The 24959-nt window shown below is 43.3% G+C and overlaps 1 protein-coding gene across 12 annotated transcripts in view; it reads left to right on the top strand.

Annotated features, from left to right (window-relative positions):
* The window catches only part of TRRAP (transformation/transcription domain associated protein), a 144525-nt gene that overhangs the window by 43011 nt on the left and 76555 nt on the right, over positions 1 to 24959 (top strand). For all 12 annotated transcript variants that reach the window (XM_066272267.1, XM_066272266.1, XM_066272265.1 and 9 more), the window contains exons 19-26: positions 662 to 827; positions 2776 to 3032; positions 6148 to 6348; positions 14899 to 15050; positions 19616 to 19815; positions 22051 to 22268; positions 22375 to 22572; positions 23175 to 23435. In XM_066272267.1, the coding sequence (XP_066128364.1) occupies positions 662 to 827; positions 2776 to 3032; positions 6148 to 6348; positions 14899 to 15050; positions 19616 to 19815; positions 22051 to 22268; positions 22375 to 22572; positions 23175 to 23435 (1653 nt within the window). The remainder of the gene's footprint in view (positions 1 to 661; positions 828 to 2775; positions 3033 to 6147; positions 6349 to 14898; positions 15051 to 19615; positions 19816 to 22050; positions 22269 to 22374; positions 22573 to 23174; positions 23436 to 24959) is intronic.

Raw genomic sequence — 24959 nt, 5'->3', positions numbered from 1 at the left:
AGATATAAAATCCTGCACTTGTCTGGTCAAGCAAGGCACATATGGGAGTTGATACATCCTGCTCCGCCCCCCTTCTCTCTCTCTCTCTCTCTTTCTCTATCTATCTATCTCTGTCTCTCTTCTCTAAAATGAATAAATAATTAAAAAAAATTTAAAAACCAACAAGAATTACCTTCCATTCCTTTTTAAAAAATTTTTTAAATTAATTAATTAATTAATTAATTTTGTATTTTTCTGAAGCTGGAAACGGGGAGAGACAGTCAGACAGACTCCCGCATGTGCCCGACTGGGATCCACCCGGCACGCACACCAGGGGGCGATGCTCTGCCCCTCCGGGGTGTCGCTCTGTGGTGACCAGAGCCACTCTAGCGCCTGGTGCAGAGGCCAAGGAGCCATCCCCAGCGCCCAGCCATCTTTGCTCCAATGGAGCCTCGTTGCAAGAGGGGAAGAGAGAGACAGAGAGAAAGGAGGGGGTGGGGGTGGAGAAGCAAATGGGCGCTTCTCCTATGTGCCCTGGCCGGGAATCGAACCCGGGTCCCCCACACGCCAGGCCGACGCCCTTCCATTCCTTTTTGTTTGCAGTGAATGTATTGCACAGTTCTTGAGCGTGTGGACCCTCCTCATTTAGAGCCTGTTAACCTGCCTTTCCTCCATTCTGCAGCCGCACCTGCACAAGATTGTGAACAGCTCCATGGAGCTCGCACAGACTGCCAAGGAGCCCTATAACTACTTCCTGCTGCTACGGGCCCTGTTCCGCTCTATTGGGGGAGGTAGCCATGACCTTCTGTATCAGGAATTTTTGCCTCTACTTCCAAACCTCCTGCAAGGTCAGAGCAATGCTTTTGGTTGCCTTTTAATGTTGTGTGTGCCTGGGTCTGGCTACCCGTGTTGCTGGGTTTCATTCTCTTCACCCATTGAATGTCATGGTAAAGGGATATGTGTTCATGTCTCCCAGAGAGGGTGAGGGGAGGGCCCAGTTCCCATGTTCCATTCTCTTTAAAGTCAGTGGGACTTTTAAAGAAGCTCCACTGTACAGGTCTGGCTTCGTCTGTGCTCAGTTGAATGGGAGTTGGAAGGTTTAGCTTCCCTGGTTAGGACTTGGTGGTGCTTTTGTGGCATTTGGTAAGCAAATCTAGAAACAGTTGTTTCTAGTGCTTTTGTAAAACCAGGCATTCCTAGATTCGAAAGAGAATCAGAATAGGAAGGGAAAAATTAATAAAGCTAATTTATAAGTTTGTATTTTTATTTAGTTGCTAATTTACACAACCAGAATTCTGTAAGTTCTGTATAATTAGGAATCCTTTCAAGATAGAGAGCTAAAGGGGTTTTGAGTCCATTCAGTGTTTATGGGTATGAACTGTTCAGAAACACTATCCTAGGAATTTGTATTTTTGTTAAATGTGAGAGCTCTTAGCATCTTGGCAAGGGATTGGATCTTATGTATTTTTTGCAAATTCTTTAAAGACCAGCTATTCACAGCATAGTACACCCTGGAGGCACTAGGGAAATATTTGGGCATATTAAATAGAACATGCTTATAAGTGCACCAGGCAAGGTGCTTAACCATAATTGGGCCCTGTTGTATGTATTTAGCCCTGTCTCAGTCATTCTTCAACCTTAACCTTCTCTGATCAGCCAGGTTTCTTTCTGCACATTCTCTGCTGCCCCAAGCTCAGCTCTCCCCACCCACAGACCTTCTTCTGGAGACTTAGCCTTTTCCTCTCCTCCTCTTCCTACCATGGGATGCCTTCCCCATCAGCTCCTCTTCTCTGAGCTATCTTCAACCTGCAGTACCCGGTGTGTGTCTTGTGCTGGGACTGCTGTCACTTGCTTTTCTCTTTCCAGTTTGTCTCTGAGTGCTCTGTGAGTCAGTCTTGACCTGACTCATGTCAAGTTAGGAAGGAGCTCAGTAATACTGGCTTATCCTCATAAAGAGTAGGGATGTTGACTTTATAAGGAGGCTCTTCTATAAAAATCAGAAGTGGATTTTTAGAAAATTATTTATATTTTAGACCATAGACATCAACTGGTCTACTGGAAGCTTGAAAAAAGATGTAAGATAAAACTCAAACTTGAGACAAATGTGTCATATCAGAAGTCTATGCCTTTAGATTTGGTTTATTAATCATAACATTATTAAAAGGTTGGTGTATAATATTATAGGAGCATAATATAACTAGATGAAATAATAATAATAAAATAGATATATGCAGCCTGCTGTTGTCACTATGACTAACACAGACAAAAAGGATCATGACTGCAGTTAGAGCAGTGGTCCCCAACCTTTTTTGGGCCACGGACCGGTTTAATGTCAGAAAATATTTTCACGGACCGGCCTTTAGGGTGGGACGGATAAATGCACAAAATAAAATTATGCGACCGGTGTATAAACTGTGGTATTTTTAAGTATTATATAATTGTTGAACTTACGAGACAAGCATCAAGAGTGAGTCTTAGACGGGTGTAACAGAGGGAATCTGGTCATTTTTTTTAAAAAAACAAACATCATTCAGACTTAAATATAAATAAAACGGATATAATGTAAGTTATTTATTCTTTCTCTGTGGACCGGTACTGGTCTGCGGCCCGGGGGTTGGGGACCACTGCGTTAGAGAATAGGTTTAGCTAATTAATATAATAGCTTATAAAGCATAACAAATTTTGTTATCATGTTGGTATACATACTGAAAGGTGTGCTTGTTGTTTTGTATGGTTCAGTGTAGCCTGTGTCTGGCAGGCAACTGCCCTCTCTGATGCCTCCCCCCCTATTGGTAGGGCTGAACATGCTGCAGAGTGGGCTGCACAAGCAGCACATGAAGGACCTCTTCGTGGAGCTGTGTCTCACGGTGCCCGTTCGGCTGAGCTCTCTCTTGCCGTATCTGCCCATGTTAATGGATCCCTTGGTGTCTGCTCTCAATGGCTCTCAGACATTAGTCAGCCAAGGGCTGAGGACTCTGGAGTTGTGTGTGGACAACCTGCAGCCTGATTTCCTCTATGACCACATCCAGCCAGTACGTGCAGAGCTCATGCAGGTAAGTCTGGGTCTCCTAAGTGCCAGCAGAGGGTGTCAGGTGGTCACCTGTCCAGTTTTTACTGAAGATGTTAGGCATGCAGTTTCCTGCATGATGGGCCTCTGTGGTGCCACCATGCTCAGTGATGGACTCTGTAAGATGAAGTGGCGAAGCTTTCAGCTTATTTGTGCATCCTCTGAATTATGAAAACACATAACAATGTGCTGTAAGTTTGGAGTGAATCATTTGTTCCACAGTACTGCCCCCTTTTTTGGAGGCTTTCACAAGTGTCATGTTCTCACTTGGGTGATGCCTTACAAAGGCAGTGTATGGCCACTTGCTTCTATGGAGATTCTTTCTTTATTCACAAAAGATCTTGAGTTATACAAAGAGCTGCACATCCCTAAGGGAAGATGTACCTGTCTGCAAACATTTTATTATTATTTTTATTTTTTAAATTATTTTTATTTATTTTATTTTATTTTATTTTTTTACAGAGACAGAGAGTCAGAGTGAGGGATAGACAGGGACAGACAGACAGGAACGGAGTGATGAGAAGCATCAATCATTAGTTTTCGTTGTGCATTGCGACACCTTAGTTGTTCATTGATTGCTTTCTCATATGTGCCTTGACCGTGGGCCTTCAGCAGACCGAATAACCCCTTGCTTGAGCCAGCGACCTTGGGTCCAAGCTGGCGAGCTTTTTGCTCAAGCCAGATGAGCCCGTGCTCAAACTGGCAACCTCGGGGTCTCGAACCTGGGTCTTCCGCATCCCAGTCTGACGCTCTATCCACTGCGCCACTGCCTGGTCAGGCTATTTTTTTTATTTTTTATATTTCTCTGAAGTTGGAAACGGGAGGCAGTCAGACTGACTCCCACATGCGCCCTACCAGGATCCACCTGGCATTGCAACCAGAGCCATTCTAGTGCCTGAGGCAGAGGCCACAGAGCCATCCTCAGTGCCCGGGCCAACTTTGCTCCAATGGAGCCTTGGCTGCAGGAGGGTAAGAGAGAGACAGAGAGGAAAGAGAGGGGGAGGGGTGGAGAAGCAGATGGGCGTCCCTCCTGTGTGCCCTGGCTGGGAATCAAACCTGAGACTCCTGCATGCCAGGCCGACGCTCTACCACTGAGCCAACCGGCCAGGGCCTGTCTGCAAACATTTTATATTTTTTGTTCATTAAGATTTGATATGTCAGAAATCAGGTTTTTCCTTCTTGTTTTGCCACTGTTACTGATTTGTAACGTGGTTGGTAATTATTAGACGTTCAGGCTTCCTATTGCTTACTCATGTGCCCATTAGCATAGAGTATTTGACCCCAAGCTGGGGTCAGAATTCTGCCAACTTTATATGATGTGGACTCAGTAACCTCTTTTTTTTTTTTTTTTTTTCCTTCTTTTCCAAATGAGAGGAGGGATGATAGACAGGATCCCAACTGGGATCCATCTGGCAACTCCCATCTGGGGCTGATGTTCTGCCTACCTGGGGTCATTCTCACAACCAAGCAATTTTTAGCATCTGAGGCTGAGGCTCAATGGAACCATCCTCAACACCCAAGGCCAATGTGCTTGAACCTGTTGAACCATGGCTGTGGGAGAAGAAGAGAGAAGGGAGAGAGAGAAGGGGAAGAGCCAAAGCAGATGGTTACTTCTATGTGCCCTGACCGGGAATTGAACCTAGGATATCAATACGCCGGCGACACTCTGCCGCTGAGCCAATTGGCCACAGCCAGGACTGAGTAACTTCCAAAGGCTAGGAGTCTTTGGACAGAGTAGATGGGAGATGATGACTTGGAAGACTTTACCCAAGTGTGGGTAAGCACCATGTGGGAGGAGGGGGCATGGAGGAGTCCTCTGGCCTCCTGCCATTCTGTGAGGCAGGGAGCTCTAGGGAGACAGGGTCCAGGCTGCTTTTTAGGCACAGTTAGCTGTCCACTGGACAGGTGACACAGCAGTCTCACCTAAGCCCCATCAACCAGTTCTGTCCACAAGAGCACTGGGAGGTTAGGGCGCTCCTCCCCACTTCCTGCTGCTCCTGGGGAGTGAAGCAGAGGGCACTGGACGGACCGGACACGGGGATCGGGTGTTCCAGATAGGGGCAGTGGAGGGACTTAGACAACACCTCTCAGCAGCCATTAAGGAGAAGCCTCTTTGGACCTGCAGGAATGTAACAGGAATTGAATTTTGCTTTAGAGGAAAGTACCAAGATTTTATGTAGATTATTGTTAGACACTAATACTGGGCATTATTTCAGAATATAGTTTAAGAAAATAGACTTTAATAATGAGCTATGGAAATTTTCAAGACATGATAATTAGCTGGGAAAATTGAGTTTTTTTGAACAGTTGAATGCATGTATTCCTTTTACTAATTATAAATACAAGGTACACTTTATTCCCATAATGCACATCCCAGCATGATTCACATTTTCCTTCTTTGCAATTCTTTCTAATACGAGATTTAAAATGTGTAATTTATATATCATGTTTTGAAGTTATAAAACCTAATAATAGAAGTAAAAACTTGAGAACTCACTGTCTAACCCAGGATGAGAACTTACCAGTAAATTGCATTTCTTTCTGTTCTGCTCCTGATCCTTTTTTGCAAAGATGACTAAACTATATTTTGCTTAGTTCCCTCTTTCTTTTTTAAAAAATTGATTTTAGAGAGAGTGGAAGGTGAATGGAGAGAGAGACAGAGAAACACTAGTTTGTTGTCCCACACATTTATGCATTTATTCGTGGATTTCTGTATGTGTCCTGACTGGGGATCTGACCTGCAGTCTGGCATGTTGGGATGATGCTCTAACAACTGAGCTACCCAGCCAGGGCTGTTGCTTAGTTTTCTTGCTTTTGAGCTTTGTAGTACTTATTCTATGCTACTGTTTGTATTTTAGGAGCATGGAAGAACATTTATATTTATATTTGCATTTTTGTAAAACATAAATTTCTCTAGGAGGATACGCAAGAGCAATAATATTGGTTTCCCCCAAGAAGGGGAAACTTGTGTATTTGGAGGTTGGAGATGTAAAGAAGAATTTTTGCTGTATATAGTCTTTTATAACTTTTGAATTTTGACTTATGATCCATGTGAATGTATTATGTTGAAAGGATTTTAATGAAAGCATGTTGATTTCCAGGCTTTGTGGCGCACTTTACGCAATCCTGCTGATAGCATTTCTCACGTGGCCTATCGTGTACTTGGTAAATTTGGTGGCAGTAACAGGAAGATGTTAAAAGAATCCCAGAAGCTGCACTATGTTGTGACTGAAGTCCAAGGCCCCAGCATTACAGTGGAGTTTTCTGACTGTAAAGCATCTCTTCAGCTTCCAATGGAGAAGGTAAATTTGGAAATCTCTGGCAGTTTCTGAAAAATACTACAAATTTCATTTTGAGACAATTTCTACTTGAAAATATGAGGTAAGACGTATACTTTTTGGGGTAGGAATTTCTAATTCAGAGAAAAATGAGATTTATTTGGGGGCCATCTTGGTTTGTGAGGGGGCTTTCATACCACCAGGAGGCCAGTGGAGGGTGTTGCCCCTGAGGCTTTGGACTCTTGAGCAGGTCCGGCTTTCCTGAAAGACCAGAAGGTGACACTCTGCCCACCCAGCCCTGGAACTTCTTGTGTCTTGATGCCCAATGGGCTTTATCTCAAATGTCATTTAGAACCCATGTTAATTCCTTTCTTGTCTCTTACCCGTCACTCCACGGGACCTAGTTTTCTCCTGTCCTCTGTCCACTGCTGCCTTTCCTGGCTCCTTAGCCAGCTGCGGTCAGCTCTTTGGCTTCTCTCTATTTAGAGCACTTTTTCATTGTATAAAAAATGAACAAACTGTGTCCCCAGTATTTGCAGAGTATTCAACTACTTTGGCTTTGTTCTCATTGAAAACTATTTCCCCTTCACCTTATTGACCCCTCCCAGTCCTTTGTTACATATATATTGATCTACTTAATTGTAATCTACATTGTTGTATTTGAATTTTTCTCCTTATTGTATAACCAGTCTTTTTCCTACCTTGTATCCCCCCCATATGTTTCCTTTGTTACTGTATCTTTTCATAACAATTGTCTAGCCTTTGTATATTGTGTATTTTAAAAAGAGTATTGGAGTAGGCTTTTACATGTATCTGAGCCACTCAGCCATTTCAGTAAGCCCTGCCAACTGGAATTCTTGAGCTATCCTAGTCTTACACAGAGTCCCATGGCCAGGAAGGACTCAAAGCCTTCCCTTTGCTCAGGCAAGCTCTGTTCTGTCCTGTTGCTTCACACTGGAGGACTCGGTGTATTTATTGAATACTCTCTGTTTAGACTTCACTTGCATAGTGAGTTTTGTGATTCGTTGTTGTTGTTAAACTTATTGGGCTAACATTGGTCAGTAACATTATGGAAATCTCAGGAGTAGGACTTTATTATACAACATCTGTATACTCTATTGTTTGCTCCCCACCCTAAGTCTAGTCTCTTTTTGCTACCATATATTTGAACTCTTTACCCTTTTCTTTCTCCTCTACTTACTCCTTCTCTGGTAACTGCCATTCTGTTCTCTGTATCTATGAGGTTTATTTGTTTGTTGCTTTTTGTTTTATATCCCATATATGAGTGAAATCATATGGTTCTTAACCTTTTATATCTCAACTTACTTCACTTAGCATAATATTCTAAAGATCCATCCATATTGCAAGTGGCAGTATTTCATCTTCTGTATGACTGAGTAGTATCGTACTGTATAATATGGACCACATCTTGATCCAGTCATCTGTCGAAGGACACTTAAATTGATTCCATGTTGTGGCCCCGTGAATATGCTGCAGTGAATATGGGGGTGCATGTATCTTTATGAGGAAACATTTAAAAATTTTTTGGGTAGATACTCAGAAGAGGAAATGATGGTTCATATGGTAGCTCTATTCTTAATTTTGTGAGAAGCCTCCATTCTGTTTTCTGTAGGGCTGTACCAAGTTTAAATTTCCATCAGCAATTGAATGAGTGTTCCTTTTTCTCCACATCCTCTCCAACACTTATTTCTTGTTTTACTGATAATAGCCATTCTAACAGGTGTGAAGTGTTATCTCATTGTGGTTTTGATTTACATTTTTCTTACAGCTTAGTGATGTTCCGCATTTTTTCATGTATCTGTTGGCCACCTGTATGTCTTCCTTGGAAAAGTGTCTTTTCGGGTCCTCTGCCCATTTTTTAATCAGATGATTTTTTTTTTTTATTGTTGAGTTATATGAGTTCTTTATGTTATACTAACCCCTTAGTGGAGATACTGTTTGCAAATAATCTTCCATTCAGTTGGTTGCCTTTTTGTTTTGTTGATGGTTTCTTTTGTTCTGCAGAAGCTTGTCAGTTTGATGTAGTCCCATTTTTTTCTTCCATTTCTCTTGCCTTTGGGCTTAAGTTCATAAAAACCATACATTTAGTCTCTGTTTTATTCTATGAATTTTATAGTCTCAGGTCTTATATTTGTCTTTAATCTATTTTGAGTTAATTTTTGTGTGTGGTGTCAGCAGTCTACGTTCATTCTCTTGCATGTGGCTGTCCAGTTTTGTCAGGATCATTTGTGGATGGTACTTTCTTCATTATGTTTTTGGTTTTTTGTTGAAAATTAGTCCATATATGTGTGGTTTTATTTCTGGGCTCTCATTTCTGTTGCATTGATCTGTGACTCTCTTTTTCTGCCAGTACCATGCTCTTTTGATTATTGTAGCTTTGTGATATAGTTTGAAGTCAGGGAGTGTGAGATCTGCTTTGGTTATTTGGGGTCTTGTGTGTTTCCATAGGAATTTGTTGATTTTTGTTTTATTTCTTTGAAAAATGCCCTTTGGATTTTGATAGGGATTACATTAAATCTGTATATTGTTTTAGGATGGCCATTTTAATGATGTTAATTTTTCTAATCATTTAACATATCACATCTTGTCATTTCTTTGTGTTGTCTTTAATTTCTTTCAACAATGTATTATAGTTTTCAGTGTATAGGTCCTTCAACCACTGTTGTTAAGTTTATTCTTTTTTTTTTTTTTTGCATTTTTCTGAAGCTGGAAACAGGGAGAGACAGTCAGACAGACTCCCGCATGCGCCCGACCGGGATCCACCCGGCACGCCCACCATGGGGCGACGCTCTGCCCACCAGGGGGCGATGCTCTGCCCATCCTGGGCGTCGCATGTTGCGACCAGAGCCACTCTAGCGCCTGAGGCAGAGGCCACAGAGCCATCCCCAGCGCCCAGGCCATCTTTGCTCCAATGGAGCCTTGGCTGCAGGAGGGGAAGAGAGAGACAGAGAGGAAGGCGTGGCGGAGGGGGTGGAGAAGCAAATGGGCGCTTCTCCTGTGTGCCCTGGCCGGGAATCGAACCTGGGTCCTCCACACGCTAGGCCGACGCTCTACCGCTGAGCCAACCGGCCAGGGCCTGTTAAGTTTATTCTTAACTATTCCATTTTTTTTTTTGTTTTGTTGGGATTGTTTTCTTTATTTTTCTTTCTGTTATTTTGTTGGTATATTGGAATGCAACAGATTTTTTTTGTTTGTTTCCAATAGTTCTTTTGTGGCGTCATTAGGGTTTTCCATGTATAGAGTCATGTCATCTGCAAATAGTGACAGTTTTCCTTCTTCATTACCAGTTAGATGCTTTTTTTTTTTCCTGAAGCTGGAAACGGGGAGAGACAGTCAGACAGACTCCCGCATGTGCCCAACCGGGATCCACCCGGCACGCCCACCAGGGGGCGATGCTCTGCCCCTACGGGGCGTCGCTCTGCCGCAACCAGAGCCACTCTAGCGCCTGGGTCAGAGGCCAAGGAGCCATCCCCAGCGCCTGGGCCATCTTTGCTCCAATGGAGCCTTGGCTGCGGGAGGGGAAGAGAGAGACAGAGAGGAAGGAGGGGGGGTGGAGAAGCAAATGGGCGCTTCTCCTTTGTGCCCTGGCCGGAATCGAACCCGGGTCCCCCACATGCCAGGCCAACGCTCTACCACTGAGCCAACTGGCCAGGGCCCCAGTTAGATGCTTTTTATGTCTTCTTCTTGCCTAATTGCTCTGACTAGGACTCTAGTACATACTATGTTGAATAACAGTGTTTAGAGTGGGCGTCCTTGTCTTGTTTCTGATCTTAGAGGAAATATTTTCAGTTTTTCACCATTGAGTATGATGTTAGCTGAGGATTTGCTGTATCTGGCCTTTATTATGTTGAGGTACTCTGTACCCACTTTAATTGAATGTTTTTTTTTTATCACAAATAGATGTATTTTGTCAGATTGCTTTTTCTGTGTCTATTGAGGAGATCATATGATTTTTATCTTTTATTTTGTGAGTGTGGTGTATCACATTGATTGATTTGCAGATGTTGAACCATACTTGTATCCCTGGAATGAACCCTATTTGATTGTGTGATCCTTTTAATTCTGTGATTTTTTTTCCTTTTAAACAGACTTTGCTAAACATTTGGGAGGAAGGAAACATTTTCCATCATCTCTCAGTCCAGTGGTTCTTCCGCCTGCCACTTCCTTAAGGGCTGGCCATTGTCTTGATGCTCTCTCAGCCTCACTGCGCTGACCAGTGTTGTCCTCTTCAGACCTCAGGGCTGAAGTGCAGTCTCAGCTCCTCACCTGAGCCCTTATCAAAATATTTGGCAAATAGACACTCCTTTCTTTATAAGAGAATACCAACAACTAAAATTCTCTCTTTCTTTACATTAAAAATTCCTGTATTGAGCTTCCTGTGTCTGTAGCATATTCCCACATTTTAGGTAATTTTTTTTATTTCAATTTTTAATAAAGATTTTATTTATTGATTTTAGAGAGTGGGGAGAGAGAGAAAAAAAAAAAAAGAAACATGGAGGAAGGGATGGGAAGCATCAGCTCGCAGTTGCTTTTAGTTTGTGTTTTGATTGGGCAACCCTGGGATTTTGAACTAGCAACCTCAGCATTCTAGGTCGACTTTTTATCCATTGCACCACCACAGGTTAGGCCATTTCAGGTAATTTTTTTTTTCTTTTTTTTTTTTTTTTTTTTGTATTTTTCTGAAGCTGGAAACGGGGAGAGACAGACAGACTCCCGCATGCGCCCGACCGGGATCCACCCGGCATGCCTACCACGGGCGATGCTCTGCCCACCAGGGGGCGATGCTCTGCCCCTCCGGGGCGTCGCTCTGCTGCGACCAGAGCCACTCTAGCGCCTGGGGCAGAGGCCAAGGAGCCATCCCCAGTGCCCGGGCCATCTTTGCTCCAATGGAGCCTTGGCTGCGGGAGAAGAAGAGAGAGACAGAGAGGAAGGAGGGGGGGGGTGGAGAAGCAAATGGGCGCTTCTCCTATGTGCTCTGGCCGGGAATCGAGCCCGGGTCCCCCGCACGCCAGGCCGACGCTCTACCGCTGAGCCAACCGGCCAGGGCCCATTTCAGGTAATTTTTTAAAATTAGGATTTTGTTTGCTTTAGCTCTGTCAGTGGCAAGGTTGATAATTAGTAGAGAAAACTAAGGTGTCTGACTTTTTTAGATTGATTTTAAAGAGAGGGGTGGGAGGCAGGGGGAGGAGTGGAAAACATCAACTTGTATTAATTGCTGCTTGGCATTCCGGGTCGATGCTTTATCCACTATGTCACCATAGGTCAGATAAGGTATTCGACTTTATTTGATGTCTGCATAGGTAAGCAGAGAGAGAAAATCTCTTTAGAAGTTGTTTTTCCTACAAGCAGTTAAAGCATGGGAGAAGCCAAGTTTAAAAGGTCGCTTCCAGAGGCTTCTACACCCTTCTGCACACTGTGGAAAGCTCCCAGTGCTTGTCTGATTCCTTGCCCAGTGGGTAGCATCCTAAGGCCAAGGCATACCCCACTGGACGGAAGTAGTCTTCTAGGCAAAAGGAACGAAAGTGAGGCAAGTCCAGTGCCAGGGAATTTCCATTGAAACCAGCCTGTGCCTGACCTGTGGTGGCAAAGGGGATATAATGTCGACCTGGAACGCTGAGGTTGCTGGTTCGAAACCCTCGGCTTGCCTGGTTGAGGCACATATGGGAATTGATGCTTATTGCTCCTCCCCTACCTCTAAAAATTAATTTAAAAAAGCCTTCTTTTGACATACTTTTATTTCTTTATTCATTTTCAGTGTGTAGTTGCTCATAGCTTACATTGATTTTTTTTTTAATTTTATTTTTATTTTTACAGAGACAGAGAGTCAGAGTGAGAGATAGACAGGGACAGACAGACAGGAACGGAGAGATGAGAAGCATCAACTATTAGTTTTTCGTTGTGCATTGCGACACCTTAGTTGTTCATTGATTGCTTTCTCATATGTGCCTTGACCGTGGGCCTTCAGCAGACCGAGTAACCCCTTGCTTGAGCCAGCGACCTTGGGTCCAAGCTGGAGAATTTTTGCTCAAACCAGATGAGCCCATGCTCAATCAAGCTGGCGACCTTGGGGTCTCGAACCTGGGTCTTCCGCATCCCAGTTCGATGCTCTATCCACTGCGCCACCACCTGGTCAGGCGCTTACATTCATTCTTAAAAATAAAATTTCTAAAATTATCCTCACATGATAGTATCAATCAATGACCAGCTCAGAGACAGTAGGAGAAACAATACAGTATGTCCGTAAAGTCATGGTGCACTTTTGACCAGTCACAGGAAAGCAACAAAAGACGATAGAAATGTGATACCTGCACCAAATAAAAGGAGAACCCTCCCAGTTTCTGTAGGATGATGTGGCAGCATGTGAGCATGCGCAGATGATGATGTAACACCATGTATACAATGGAGCAGCCCACGGCCATGCCAGTTGAGATGTGGACGTCACAGAGGAAAGTTCAATGTGTTCTGTGGCTCGCTAAATTCGAATCCGTGACCAAAGTGCAACGTGAATATCGGCGCGTTTATAACAAAGCGCCACCACATAGGAATAGCATTACTCAGTGGGATAAGCAGTTGAAGGAAACCGGCAGTTTGGTGGAGAAACCCCGTTCTGGTAGGCCATCAGTCAGTGACGAGTCTGTAGAGGCTATACGGGATAGCTACCTAAGGAGCCCTAAAAAAATCTGTGCGTGAGCCCACATCGAACTGCACTGAATATGTCTGAAACTGGGAGAGTTTTCCTTTTATTTGGCGCAGATATCACATTTCTATCATCTTTTGTTGCTTTCTTGTGACCAGTCAAAAGTACACAGTGACTTTACGGACACACTGTAGTTCTGCAATGCCCCCAGAAGGACTCGGACACACGGTGGGGCTGGTGGAGTGAGGAGCTGTTACACTGCAAGGCTGTGTGTGCTTGCCGGCTGGCTGGGTCTGCAGTGCTGAGCTCCATCCCCGTTGGCTCCCTCGCTCACCCCTCCATGCGGCTTCTGTTTTAATCTTTGACATAGATTAGTTCTTTGATACATTTGTATGTAATTATTATGTTAATATCTTAGCTGTTAAAGTCTTCAAAGTATTTTTTTTTCTTTTTTATTATAATTTTATTTTTTTGAATGGGGCGACATCAATAAATCAGGTTACATATATTCAAAGATCAAGTCCAGGTTATTTTGTCTTTCAGTTATGTTGCATACCCATCACCCAAAGTCAGATTGTCCTCTGTCACCTTCTATCTAGTTTTCTTTGTGCCCTTTCCCCCCTCCCCCATAACCACCACACTCTTATCAATGTCTCTTAGTTTCACTTTTATGTCCCACCTACGTATGGAATAATGCAGTTCCTGTTTTTTTCTGATTTACTTATTTCACTTCGTATAATGTTATCTAGATCCCACCATTTTGCTGTAAATGATCTGATGTCATCATTTCTTATGGCTGAGTAGTATTCCATAGTGTATATGTGCCACATCTTCTTTATCCAGTCGTCTATTGACGGGCTTTTTGGTTGTTTCCATGTCCTGGCCACTGTGAACAATGCTGCAATGAACATGGGGCTGCATGTGTCTTTACGTATCAATGTTTCTGAGTTTTTGGGGTATATACCCAGTAGAGGGATTGCTGGGTCATAAGGTAGTTCTATTTTCAGTTTTTTGAGGAACCACCATACTTTCTTCCATAATGGTTGTACTACTTTACATTCCCACCAACAGTGTATGAGGGTTCCTTTTTCTCCACAGCCTCTCCAACATTTGCTATTACCTGTCTTGTTAATAAGAGCTAATCCAACAGGTGTGAGGTGGTATCTCATTGCAGTTTTGATTTGCATTTCTCTAATAACTAAAGAAGATGAACATCTTTTCATATATCTGTTGGCCATTTGTACTTCCTCCTGGGAGAAGTGTCTGTTCATGTCCTCTTCCCATTTTTTTATTGGATTGTTTGTTTGTTGTTGAGTTTTATGAGTTCTCAAAGTATTTTTTGGTGTGATTGTATCTCTCTGGTCAGACTCATTGAAATGAAAAGGATAAAAATATGAGTGAGTAAGCTATATAATTTTTCTGAAAAAATGGTATAGATTTTTTTCTCCTTTTATTTAAAGAGGAATTTAGTGAAAGGTTAGGAAAGTCTTAATTTTGAACTTAGACATAAGAAAGACTAGGATCTGCAGAAAGTTTATTATTCCTTTGAGGACCTTGAGTAGTATGTTGATGACTCAGTATCTAGTTTAATCTAGCAAATTCACCACATGGGGTCTTCTGAGCTCACTTAATTTCTGGAGTCTCCCATTGGCTACTTAAGCTCAAAATTGGTAAACTTGATTTATTTCCTAATACTTCAAGCACCTTCTCTGTGAGTTGTACATGGTGAGTACCTGCTAACCTGTTACAGGCCCATTGTGCTGCTCATGTTAAGAGAAAATTACACATTCAGATTATTTTGCACTTAATTACACATTCAGATTATTTTGTACTTAAAGCTGCAATTGCTTTAAGTGAAAGCCTTTCAGAGTCATGTAATTCAGTACAAACTAGTTTCTGTTTCTTTGTTGTCGTAGGCCATTGAAACCGCTCTGGACTGCCTGAAAAGCGCCAACACTGAGCCCTACTACCGGAGGCAGGCGTGGGAAGTGATCAAGTGCTTTCTGGTGGCAATGATGAGTCTAGAGGACAATAAACATGCTCTCTACCAGCTCCTTGCACACCCTAAGTATGTCAGTAATTTAATGTGCTGCAATGGGATGTATCTTGCTTCAGGAATGAGGGTAGAGAGGATCTCCCAGATTTCTTAATATTGTGAGCATGTTCCTTCAAGTTAGGAAGATGACATGCCCTTTGCCTAATAATGCTTCTATTGGCTTTTAGAGAAAATAGAAAGGAGAACTTGGGTGCTTAAGTATTATAATTTACATAGTTGTGATCAACCTTTATGATTGTCTCCTTGTTAGGTTGGAAGTTTCAAGCACCAACGGTTCCACACTCTTTTCCCTGCTTCTGCTCACCATTACAGCCACAGTGCTGGTCATGTGGTACACGTTCAGTGGTTCTTTTGCCACTGATATTTGTATTTTGCTCCTATAATTTAGGTTGTGATCAGTGGTTGCCCTCGGGGTGGGATTGACTTTTTGGGTGACATGTTTTAAAATTGGCTGTGGTGATGGTTATATAACTGTAGAAATTTAGAACTCATTGAACTGTATAGTTAAATGAATTCTGTGGCATATAACTTAAACCTCAATAAATCTGTTAAAAATTGCATTAAAGAAGAACAAATGTCAAATTAAGATAAATACTTGTTTTAAAAATGAGGAAAATATCTTGGAGGTTGTGGGTTTGATCCCTGATTAGGGTACATGCAGGAGCAGATCTATGTTTTTGTCTCTCTTCTTCTCTCTGTAAAATCAATCAATTGATCAATAATTAAAAAAAACAAAAATAAGGTCTACTGGAAAGTCCTGTCCATTTCTATCACAAGTTTCGACACCTAAGCACGTTTATTTGGCACATGTGTGCCTCTCTCTTTTTATCACTTAATGTATACATACTGACTTAGCAAATTAAAACAAAGTTGATTCACGTTAGTCTTATGTGTGAAGCGATAGTGTACCCATGGCTACTGATAAAGTTCATTTACACCACTGTAATTTTTATTAATTTCAACAAGGAAGAAATGCTACAGAAGCATTTAGAAATTTATTGAAAGTGTTTGGTGAAGGAATGATACTGACTATCACTTGTTTTTGTCCTTACAAAATTTTTTGAAGGGCAAAACTTTCAAAAATGAAGAAGATATCAAACAAGCACTGGTTCAATTTTTCGCATCAAAAGATAAAACATTTTTCAAAAATGGAATATACAAATTGCCCTCATGTTGGCAAGAAATCATTAATAATAATGGCAATTATATTATTTAATGAAGTTTATTGACGATAAGAAAAATTTGTATTTTGTTTTATTCCAAAAACGGACAGAACTTTCCGGTAGATTATATATTATTTTATTTTTCTGAAGTGAGAAGCAGGAAGGCAGACAGGCAGAGTCCGGCATGCATCTGACCAGGATCTACCCAGCATGCCCACCAGGGGGTGATTTTCTGTCTATCTGGGGCATTGCTCCCCTGCGATCAGAGCCATTCTAGTGCCGGAGGTGGAGGCTGTGGAGCCATCCTCAGCATCCAGGCCAGCTTTGCTCCAGTGGAGCCTTGGCTGCGGGAGGGGAAGAGAGAGATAGAGATAAAGGAGAGGGAGAAGGGTGGAGAAGCAGATAGGTGCTTCTCCTGTGTGCCCTGGCTGGAAATTGAACCCTGGACTTCCACACGCCAGACCGACACTCTACCGCTCAGCATAATGGCCAGGGCTTTTTAACCTTTTTAGAGTCGATTTTTGTGAATGGTGCTGAGTAGAGTCTGCTTTTATTTTTTGCTCTCTGGATATCCACTATCTATTTATTATAAAGACCATCCTTTCTCCATTTTTGCTTTGTCACTGCTTTCACAGATGGAGTACCTTCTGGTACCAGGTGCTATTCAGGTTTATGTACAAGACTGCACCTAGCCTCAAGGAACTCACATTCTAGTGGAGGAGAAGGCAACAAGCAGAAAGAAACAAATGTATACTATTTCACTAGCAGTAAGTGATATATCAGGCTAAGGGGATGGGCTTTGAAAAGGACAATTTAATAGCTAGGGTAGTCAGAGAAGTCCTTTTGGAGTAGGTGACTCTGAACAGAGATCACGATGCAGTTTGAAGGAGGAAATTCTGAAAACATCTAGAGGAAGCTCAGGGAATGTACGGGCAGGGCCTCCTGATGGGCACCGCAGACCAGTGTAGCTGGGGCGCCCTTGGGTGAGGTGGTTGGGGCCACACTGAGAGGGCCTGAGGAGGACTCCATAAAGACTTTAGACTTTGCTCTAAGTATTACAAGAGGTGGATGAAAGGCTCTAATTTATCTGGCTGACTGCAGGTTCTCTTGGCTTTAAGCTAAAGGTACCACTTACTGGGGTGTTGGTAACTTTGGGGAAGAGCAGGTAGGAGAAGATCCTGGGACTCAGATGTCTGTTCTGGGCACCTTGACCCCAGTGGCATTTTAAGGAGCATTATCGTGGACTGGAAAGAGCTGAGAAGACTTTTGGGGTTTGAGTGGGGAACTGCCATGAGCACTCTCTTCCCTCTGTTAAGATGTTGCATGTGGTAATGAAGGGCCTTCATCTAGCTTATTAGCTTTGGAGGAAGAACCAGAGTTAGTGGGAAAAGTTAGAGGTGGATTTCTTGTTGTAGAAAGAAAGTTCTGTTATCTGGAGCTATTCAAGTTTTGAACAAACTAGTAGTTGAAAAAATATTGATGACTGTTTCTTAATCTTGTGTTTGATGTCCGATTCCCTGACTGCCCGCCTGGGATTTAGTTAATCTTTTATAATTGGCAGTAAATGCTTTATCAGTTGGCTCCATACTCCATTTGATTCTGTATCCGTGGTGTGATTTTTAATATATAACAGCCTTTAAGTAATTGTTGTTGTTTTTTCATTCCTATTGGATCATTGAGAGAGTTTTTAGAATTTGGTTTATTTAATTATAAAAGATCAAATTCAAACAGCCTAAAATTTAAAAGTTACAGGCCCTGGCCGGTTGGCTCAGTGGTAGAGCGTCGGCCTGGCGTGCAGAAGTCCCGGGTTCAATTCCCGGCCAGGGCACACAGGAGAAGTGCCCATCTGCTTCTCCACCCCTCCCCCTCTCCTTCCTCTCTGTCTCTCTCTTCCCCTCCCGCAGCCTAGGCTCCATTGGAGCGAGAATGGCCCGGGCGCTGGGGATGGTTCCTTGGCCTCTGCCCCAGGCGCTAGAGTGGCTTTGGTCAAGGCAGAGCTATGACCGGAGGGGCAGAGCCTCGCCCACTGGTAGGCGTGCCGGGTGGATCCCGGTGGGGCGCATGCAGGAATCTGACTGTCTCTCCATGTTTCTAGCTTTGGAAAAATACAAAAAAAACCCACAAACAAACTAACAAAAATATGGGACCTGCTAATATATATATGGTCTACTGGAAAGTTCTGTCCGTTTTTGGAATAAAACAAAATACAAATTTTTCTTATCGTCAATAAACTTTATTAAATAATATAATTGCCATTATTATTAATGATTTCTTGCCAACATGAGGGCAATTTGTATATTCCATTTTTGAAAAATGTTTTATCTTTTGATGTGAAAAATTGAACCAGTGCTTGTTTGATATCTTCTTCATTTTTGAAAGTTTTGCCCTTCAAAAAATTTTGTAAGGACAAAAACAAGTGATAGTATCATTCCTTCACCAAACACTCAATAAATTTCTACATGCTTCTGTAGCATTTCTTCCTTGTTGAAATTCATAAAAATTACAGTGGGTAAATGAACTTTATCAGTAGCCATGGGTACACTATCGCTTCACACATAAGACTAACGTGAATCAACTTTGTTTTAATTTGCTAAGTCAGTATGTATACATTAAGTGATAAAAATAGAGAGGCACACATGTGCCAAATAAATGTGCTTACGTGTTGAAACTTGTGATAGAAACGAACAGAACTTTCCGGTAGACCTTGTGTGTGTGTGTGTGTGTGTGTGTGTGTGTGTGTAATCTATCTATCTATCTATATATTTAAATGTTTGTTTATTTTTGAGAGATAGAGAGAGAGGGGAAGAGAGGAAGGGAGAGAGATGAGAAGCATCAAGTTATAGTTGCAGCACCTTAGTTGTTCATTGATTACTTCTCATATGTGCCCTAACTGGAGGGGCTCAAGCTGAGCCAGTGACCCCTTGCTCAAGCCAGTGACCTTTGGGCTTCAACCCAATGAACTTGCGGCTCAAGCCAGCAACCATAGGATCATGTTGATGATCTCATGCTCAGGCTGGTGACCCTGTGCTCAAGCTGGATGAGCCCACACTCAAGCTTTTGACCTTGGGGTTTTGAACCTGGGACCTCAGCATCCCAGGTCAGCGCTCTATCCACTGCTTTACCACTGGTCAGGCTGAATCTGCTACCATTTTGTAATTTACCTCTGAGTCACTGCCTGTGTTTGTATATCACGTAGAACATATTTGGTGTCTCTTGAACCATTGGTTATAAATGTTCATAATGAAATTCATCGTGTTTGATTCCCAGTGTTGCTGAAATGACAGCAGAGAAATTAAACTCACTTAGACCTGTCTGAACAAGTGGGAGGTAGGCAGGTTGAAAATAAGCAAGGCCTGGTAGAACTATCAGCTCAGAATTTTGGTGTGTGATGGTAGATTTAATTTTGTCTTCCAGCTTTACAGAAAAGACCATACCTAATGTCATCATATCACATCGCTACAAAGCACAAGACACTCCAGCTCGGAAGACATTTGAGCAGGCTCTGACTGGGGCGTTCATGTCTGCCGTCATTAAAGATCTCCGGCCCAGTGCCCTGCCTTTTGTAGCCAGTTTGATTCGCCACTACACAATGGTGGCAGTTGCCCAGCAGTGTGGTGAGTGGGACAGAGGAAGTGGGTATTTGACTTTTTTAGGGTGCTTAAAAAACTGGTCAGGACAAAATAGTGTTTCAGAGAAGCTGGGTTTGATTGATTTTTCACCTTTGTTTTCTAGTTTCGACTTAATTACATTGAAAAGGATCACTGGTATTTCAGTGATGGGAACTGTCATAATGTGAAAATTGTTAACAACTGTTAGCTATAAAATACATTCAGTGTTTGGCTCTTTGTTTTTCATGAAAAATGGCAACAGAAAACTCATGAACCCATAAAACAGATAGTTTGTGCCTGACCAGGCGGTGGCGTAATGGACAGAGTATAGGCCTGGGACACAGAGAACCTAGGTTTGAAACCCCGAGGTTGCCGTTTTGAATGTGGGCTCATCCAGCTTGAGCGTTGGCTCACCAGCTTGAGCATGGGATTGCTGGCTTGAGTGTGGGATCCTAGACATGACCCCGTGGTTACTGGCTTGAGCCCAAAGGTCGCTGGCTTGAGCAAGGGGTTAATGGCTCTTCTGTAACAATGTGCTCTTCTGTCAAGGCACATATGAGAAAACAATCAATGAACAACTAAGGTGCTGCAATGAAGAATTGATGCTTCTCATCTCTCTCCCTTCCTGCCTGTTTGTCCATGTCTGTCCCTCTCTTTCTCTCTCTCTCTCTCTCTCTCTTTCTCTTTCTCTCTACCTCTCTCTCATTAAAAACAAACAAAGAACAGATGGTTTGTAGTTACCCTTGTTGCTAGTCTTCCTCTAGGTGTTGTTTTTCAAACGTCACTTCTCTGCTCTTCCATCCAGCTCCTCGAAGTCTCCCTTGCAATGCTCATCTCTGCTCTTGGGACGCTCACCCATGCCCTTTCCCTGCCTGGAGTGGCAGCCTGCCTCTGCCGCAGGGTTGTCAGGCTTTGGGTGTTGAGAGACCCGTTTGTCTCTTGGTTTTGTCTATAAGCCACTGCAGGCTGGTGCTTTTGTAAAAGACAGTAAGAGTGTCCTGGTACTGCCCAGTGCTGTGTAAGTTCCTGGACACTTACTCACAGTTTTTGTAACTCCTCCCCAGCCAGCACTGGTTAGTAGTAGCACTGCTGGTGTGTCCTCAGAGCCCTCACCCTGGAGAGCGATGAGCACCTTTCTCAGTGCTACAGAACCTGCAAAACTGTCTTCCTGTAACTCTACTTAGCCTGAACAGTTAGTATGTGTAATTTAGCACTTAGATTGTTTCTCAGGGTTTCCTCTGTACTAACATGTCGGCTTCTCAATGACTTCCATCTTCCTGGTGCTGGGCGGCATTAAGTAACAGCTGCTGACAGATTGTTGTTTGTGTGTGGGGGTGTCACAGCTGGCTGCTGCTGCTTTTTATTGTTGCTTACCTGTCAGCAATGCCCAGAGGGCAGCCCATAGTCATTCCTGTGCTCTGCCCCTTGGCCTATTTAAGGGTTTTTTAAAAAGGAGATACCTGATTGTGACTCATTTTACAAAGGGCAGAGACTTACTCAAGGTAAGCTTATGACCCACACTTGCTGGGAATTCCTTGTCCATGGGGAATAATTGCAGTCATCAATCCCCATTACCCATCATGAATGGAGTTCAGTGGGTTACCTGTGCCTGCTGGCATAGGGTAGGCACAGGCTGACCAGTCAGTGTGGTGCACATGCAGCACTGGACGTCTTAAGGGCGTCACAGACCTGTTACTGTTTAATCTTTGGTGGCTGAACGCCACTTATCCCTCTAAGAAGTTGGGGGATGCTGACCGCTCAGGGGTCGCCTAACTAGTTAGCATGCCAGAGTCTCGTTCATTATTGGAATTAACCAGATAGATCCTTCAACCCACTAAGAACGGCTGTTCAATCCCCCCCCACCCCGCCCCTCCATGGAATTGAGGGACAGCTACCAGTCTGTCAATCCTGTCTGCCTCCAGTCAGACTGAGGTTTTCCCGTGTTGAGTCAAATTAAGCCATAGGCTCCACTCCTGGTGATGGTCTTCTCATTTTAAGTTAATACATTTTTGAGTTAAAATTGAGAAAATTTGAAAATAATACAATGTATAATAGAAAATATTCAGAAAAATTACCTTAGTGCTCATGGGACCACTTAGTTTCCATATAATTGCTGTTAAGCAGAGGTTGATCTACTGAGTTCCTAACCTCAAAGACAAGAGTGAAGTACTTGGGCAGTTTGAGGGGCAAGAATGTTAGTGTGCGTCCCCTCCCCTCTGACGCGCCTGTGCTCTCCTCCAGGTCCTTTCCTGCTGCCCTGCTACCAGGTGGGCAGCCAGCCCAGCACAGCCATGTTTCACAGTGAAGAAAACGGGTCAAAAGGAATGGACCCCCTGGTTCTCATCGATGCCATAGCTATTTGTATGGCATATGAAGAAAAGGAACTCTGCAAGATTGGGGAGGTGGCTCTTGCTGTGATATTTGATGTTGCAAGTATCATCCTGGGCTCAAAGGAGAGGGTAAGGACGGATCGAGAAATGTCTTCTGTTTGGGGGGTGTTTATCTAGAAACTTGTAGTTTAAGAATTGCAGTAACACATTAAGGTTTGTGTGTTTGTTTTTCCAGGCATGCCAGCTGCCTCTATTTTCTTACATTGTGGAACGCTTGTGTGCGTGTTGTTATGAGCAGGCGTGGTATGCAAAGCTGGGGGGTGTGGTGTCCATTAAATTTCTGATGGAGCGGCTGCCTCTCACTTGGGTTCTCCAGAACCAGCAGACATTCCTCAAGGCGCTTCTCTTTGTCATGATGGACTTAACTGGAGAGGTGGGTAATGGATGGCTCCAAACTTAAGCCATCTCAGGACCTGGATTTGCCTGAATAGTTAGCATGAGTCAGTTCTGCAGATTTGCTCTCCTTAAAGCCTAGGTTTCATAATAGTGTCTACTAAAGGGCAGATCAGAACCCCGTTCTAGCTTTCTCTCATTGTCAGATCTATATCTGCCTTTTACGGAACAGTCAGGAGCCAGAGGACTTACCGTGGTTCACCTGTGACCCATGAGGGGTAATACTGCTCCTCAGTGTGGCCCTGGGGCTCAGTAGTGCACATGCTTCAAACATTTCTACAGAAGCTACGTTTTTTATGAACCTGTATGCAGATGTAACTTGAGCACATAGTGTGTGTGGTGGGCATTGCCAGCTTATCTGTTTGGTAAATACAAAGATGTCTACATCCACATTTTCTTTTCTGAGGAAGGTATTTAGTTACTGAAGTACCTAGTGGAGATTTGAAATAGTCTTATTAAATTAGCTGGCACGAGGGGCTTGGACTCCCCAGTGACAGAGTTTATGCCTGGCATGTTGTGTAGGAGGCATGGGTGCCCTGGGCAGAATCATTCTCTTTAGTCTAAGGGGTCCCTGGCCTGCAGGTTTCCAATGGGGCGGTCGCCATGGCCAAGACTACCCTGGAGCAGCTTCTGATGAGATGTGCAACACCTTTAAAAGATGAGGAGAAAGCGGAAGAGATTGTGATAGCTCAGGAGAAGTCTTTTCACCACGTGACACATGACTTGGTTCGAGAAGTCACCTCTCCAAATTCCACTGTGAGAAAACAGGCTATGCATTCCCTGCAAGTATTGGCCCAGGTCACTGGGAAAAGTGTGACAGTGATCATGGAACCCCATAAAGAGGTAAGATTTCTGTCACCAGAACTAGGGTAACTTACACAACTTTTGAGACCTTTTTCCTCTTCAAATCTGAAATGTAGAGGATACATAATTTATAGTTTTGTGTCCACTTCACAGAGTACTATTATATGTGCTGTTTTTTGTTTTTGTTTTTTTAATTTTATTTATTTATTTCAGAGACAGAGCGAGAGTCAGAGAGAGGGATAGATAGGGACAGACAGACAGGAACGGAAAGAGATGAGAAGCATCAATCATCAGTTTTTTGTTGCAACCTTATTTATTGATTGCTTTCTAATATGTGCCTTGACCGTGGGCCTTCAGCGGACCCAGTAACCCCTTGCTTGAGTCAGTGACATTGGTTCCAAGCTGGTGAGCTTTTTGCTCAAACCGGATGAGCCCACGCTCAAGCTGGCGAGCTCAGGGTCTTGAACCTGGGTCCTCCGCATCCCAGTTTGACGCTCTATCCACTGCGCCACGGCCTGGTCAGGCATATGTGCTGTTTTTGATCTCAGATATGTGAAAAGCAATGTGTTTATATTAATGGTTGTATTGTTAATTATCAGTGTCAAGAGAATAGAAGGCTTTTTTCCTGTGTCAATATTGCACAATCTGATAGTTTTGTGTTTGTTTTAAGAGAGGTTACTCTGGCCTGACTGGTAGTGGCAGTGCAGTGGCTAGAGCATCTACCTGGAACACTGAAGTCTCAGGTTTGAATCCCTGAGGTCGCCAGCTTGAGTGTGAATTACCAACATGATCTCAAGGTCACTGGCTTGAGCAAGGGGTCACTGGCTCAGGTTGAGCCCTCCTAGTCAAGGCATGGATGAGAAGCAATCATTGAACAATTAAAGTGACAGAACTGAGTTGATGCTTCTCATCTCTCTCCCTTCTTGTCTCTCTCTTTCTCTCTCTCTCTCAAAGAAAACAAAAACAAAACAAAACCCCCCAAAATGAGGTTGCTCAGGAGTCTTAAGAATGAAATGTTTTGGATACCATGGCCCCATTTTGTCACGTGCAACCTGTCCTCTGTCACCCAACTAAAAGGCATCTGTAATAATTTTTTTGTCTCTTATGGTTTCAAATTGGTAATTCTTTGTGTTTGTATGTGTGTGTGTGTGTGTGAGAGAGAGAGAGAGAGAGATAGGGACAGAGAGACAGAGGAACAGATAGGGACAGATAGAAAGGGAGAGAGATGAGAAGCATCAGTTCTTCGTTGTGGCACCTTAGTTGTTCACTGATTGCTTTCTCATATGTGCCTTGACTGGGGGGCTACAGCAGACCAAATGACTCCCGTGCTCAAGCCAGTGACCTTGGGTTCAAGCTGGTGAGCCTTGCTCAAACTAGATGAACCTGCACTTAAGCTGGCAACCTTGAGTTTTCTAACCTGGGTCCTCTGTGTCCCAGTCTGACACTCTGTCTACTGCGCCACCACCTGGTCAGGCTCAAATTGGTAATTAGGGTATTGTGATGAAAGGCATTTGGTGTTCCAAGGGGCAGGTGGTCAGTGATGCTTCCTCCTTGCCTGTCCTA

The sequence above is a fragment of the Saccopteryx bilineata genome, chromosome 4 (genome assembly GCF_036850765.1).
Source record: "Saccopteryx bilineata isolate mSacBil1 chromosome 4, mSacBil1_pri_phased_curated, whole genome shotgun sequence".
Classification (NCBI taxonomy): domain Eukaryota; kingdom Metazoa; phylum Chordata; class Mammalia; order Chiroptera; family Emballonuridae; genus Saccopteryx; species Saccopteryx bilineata.
Note: the sequence above shows the minus strand (reverse complement) of the source record. Positions and strands in the feature narration are given on the sequence as shown.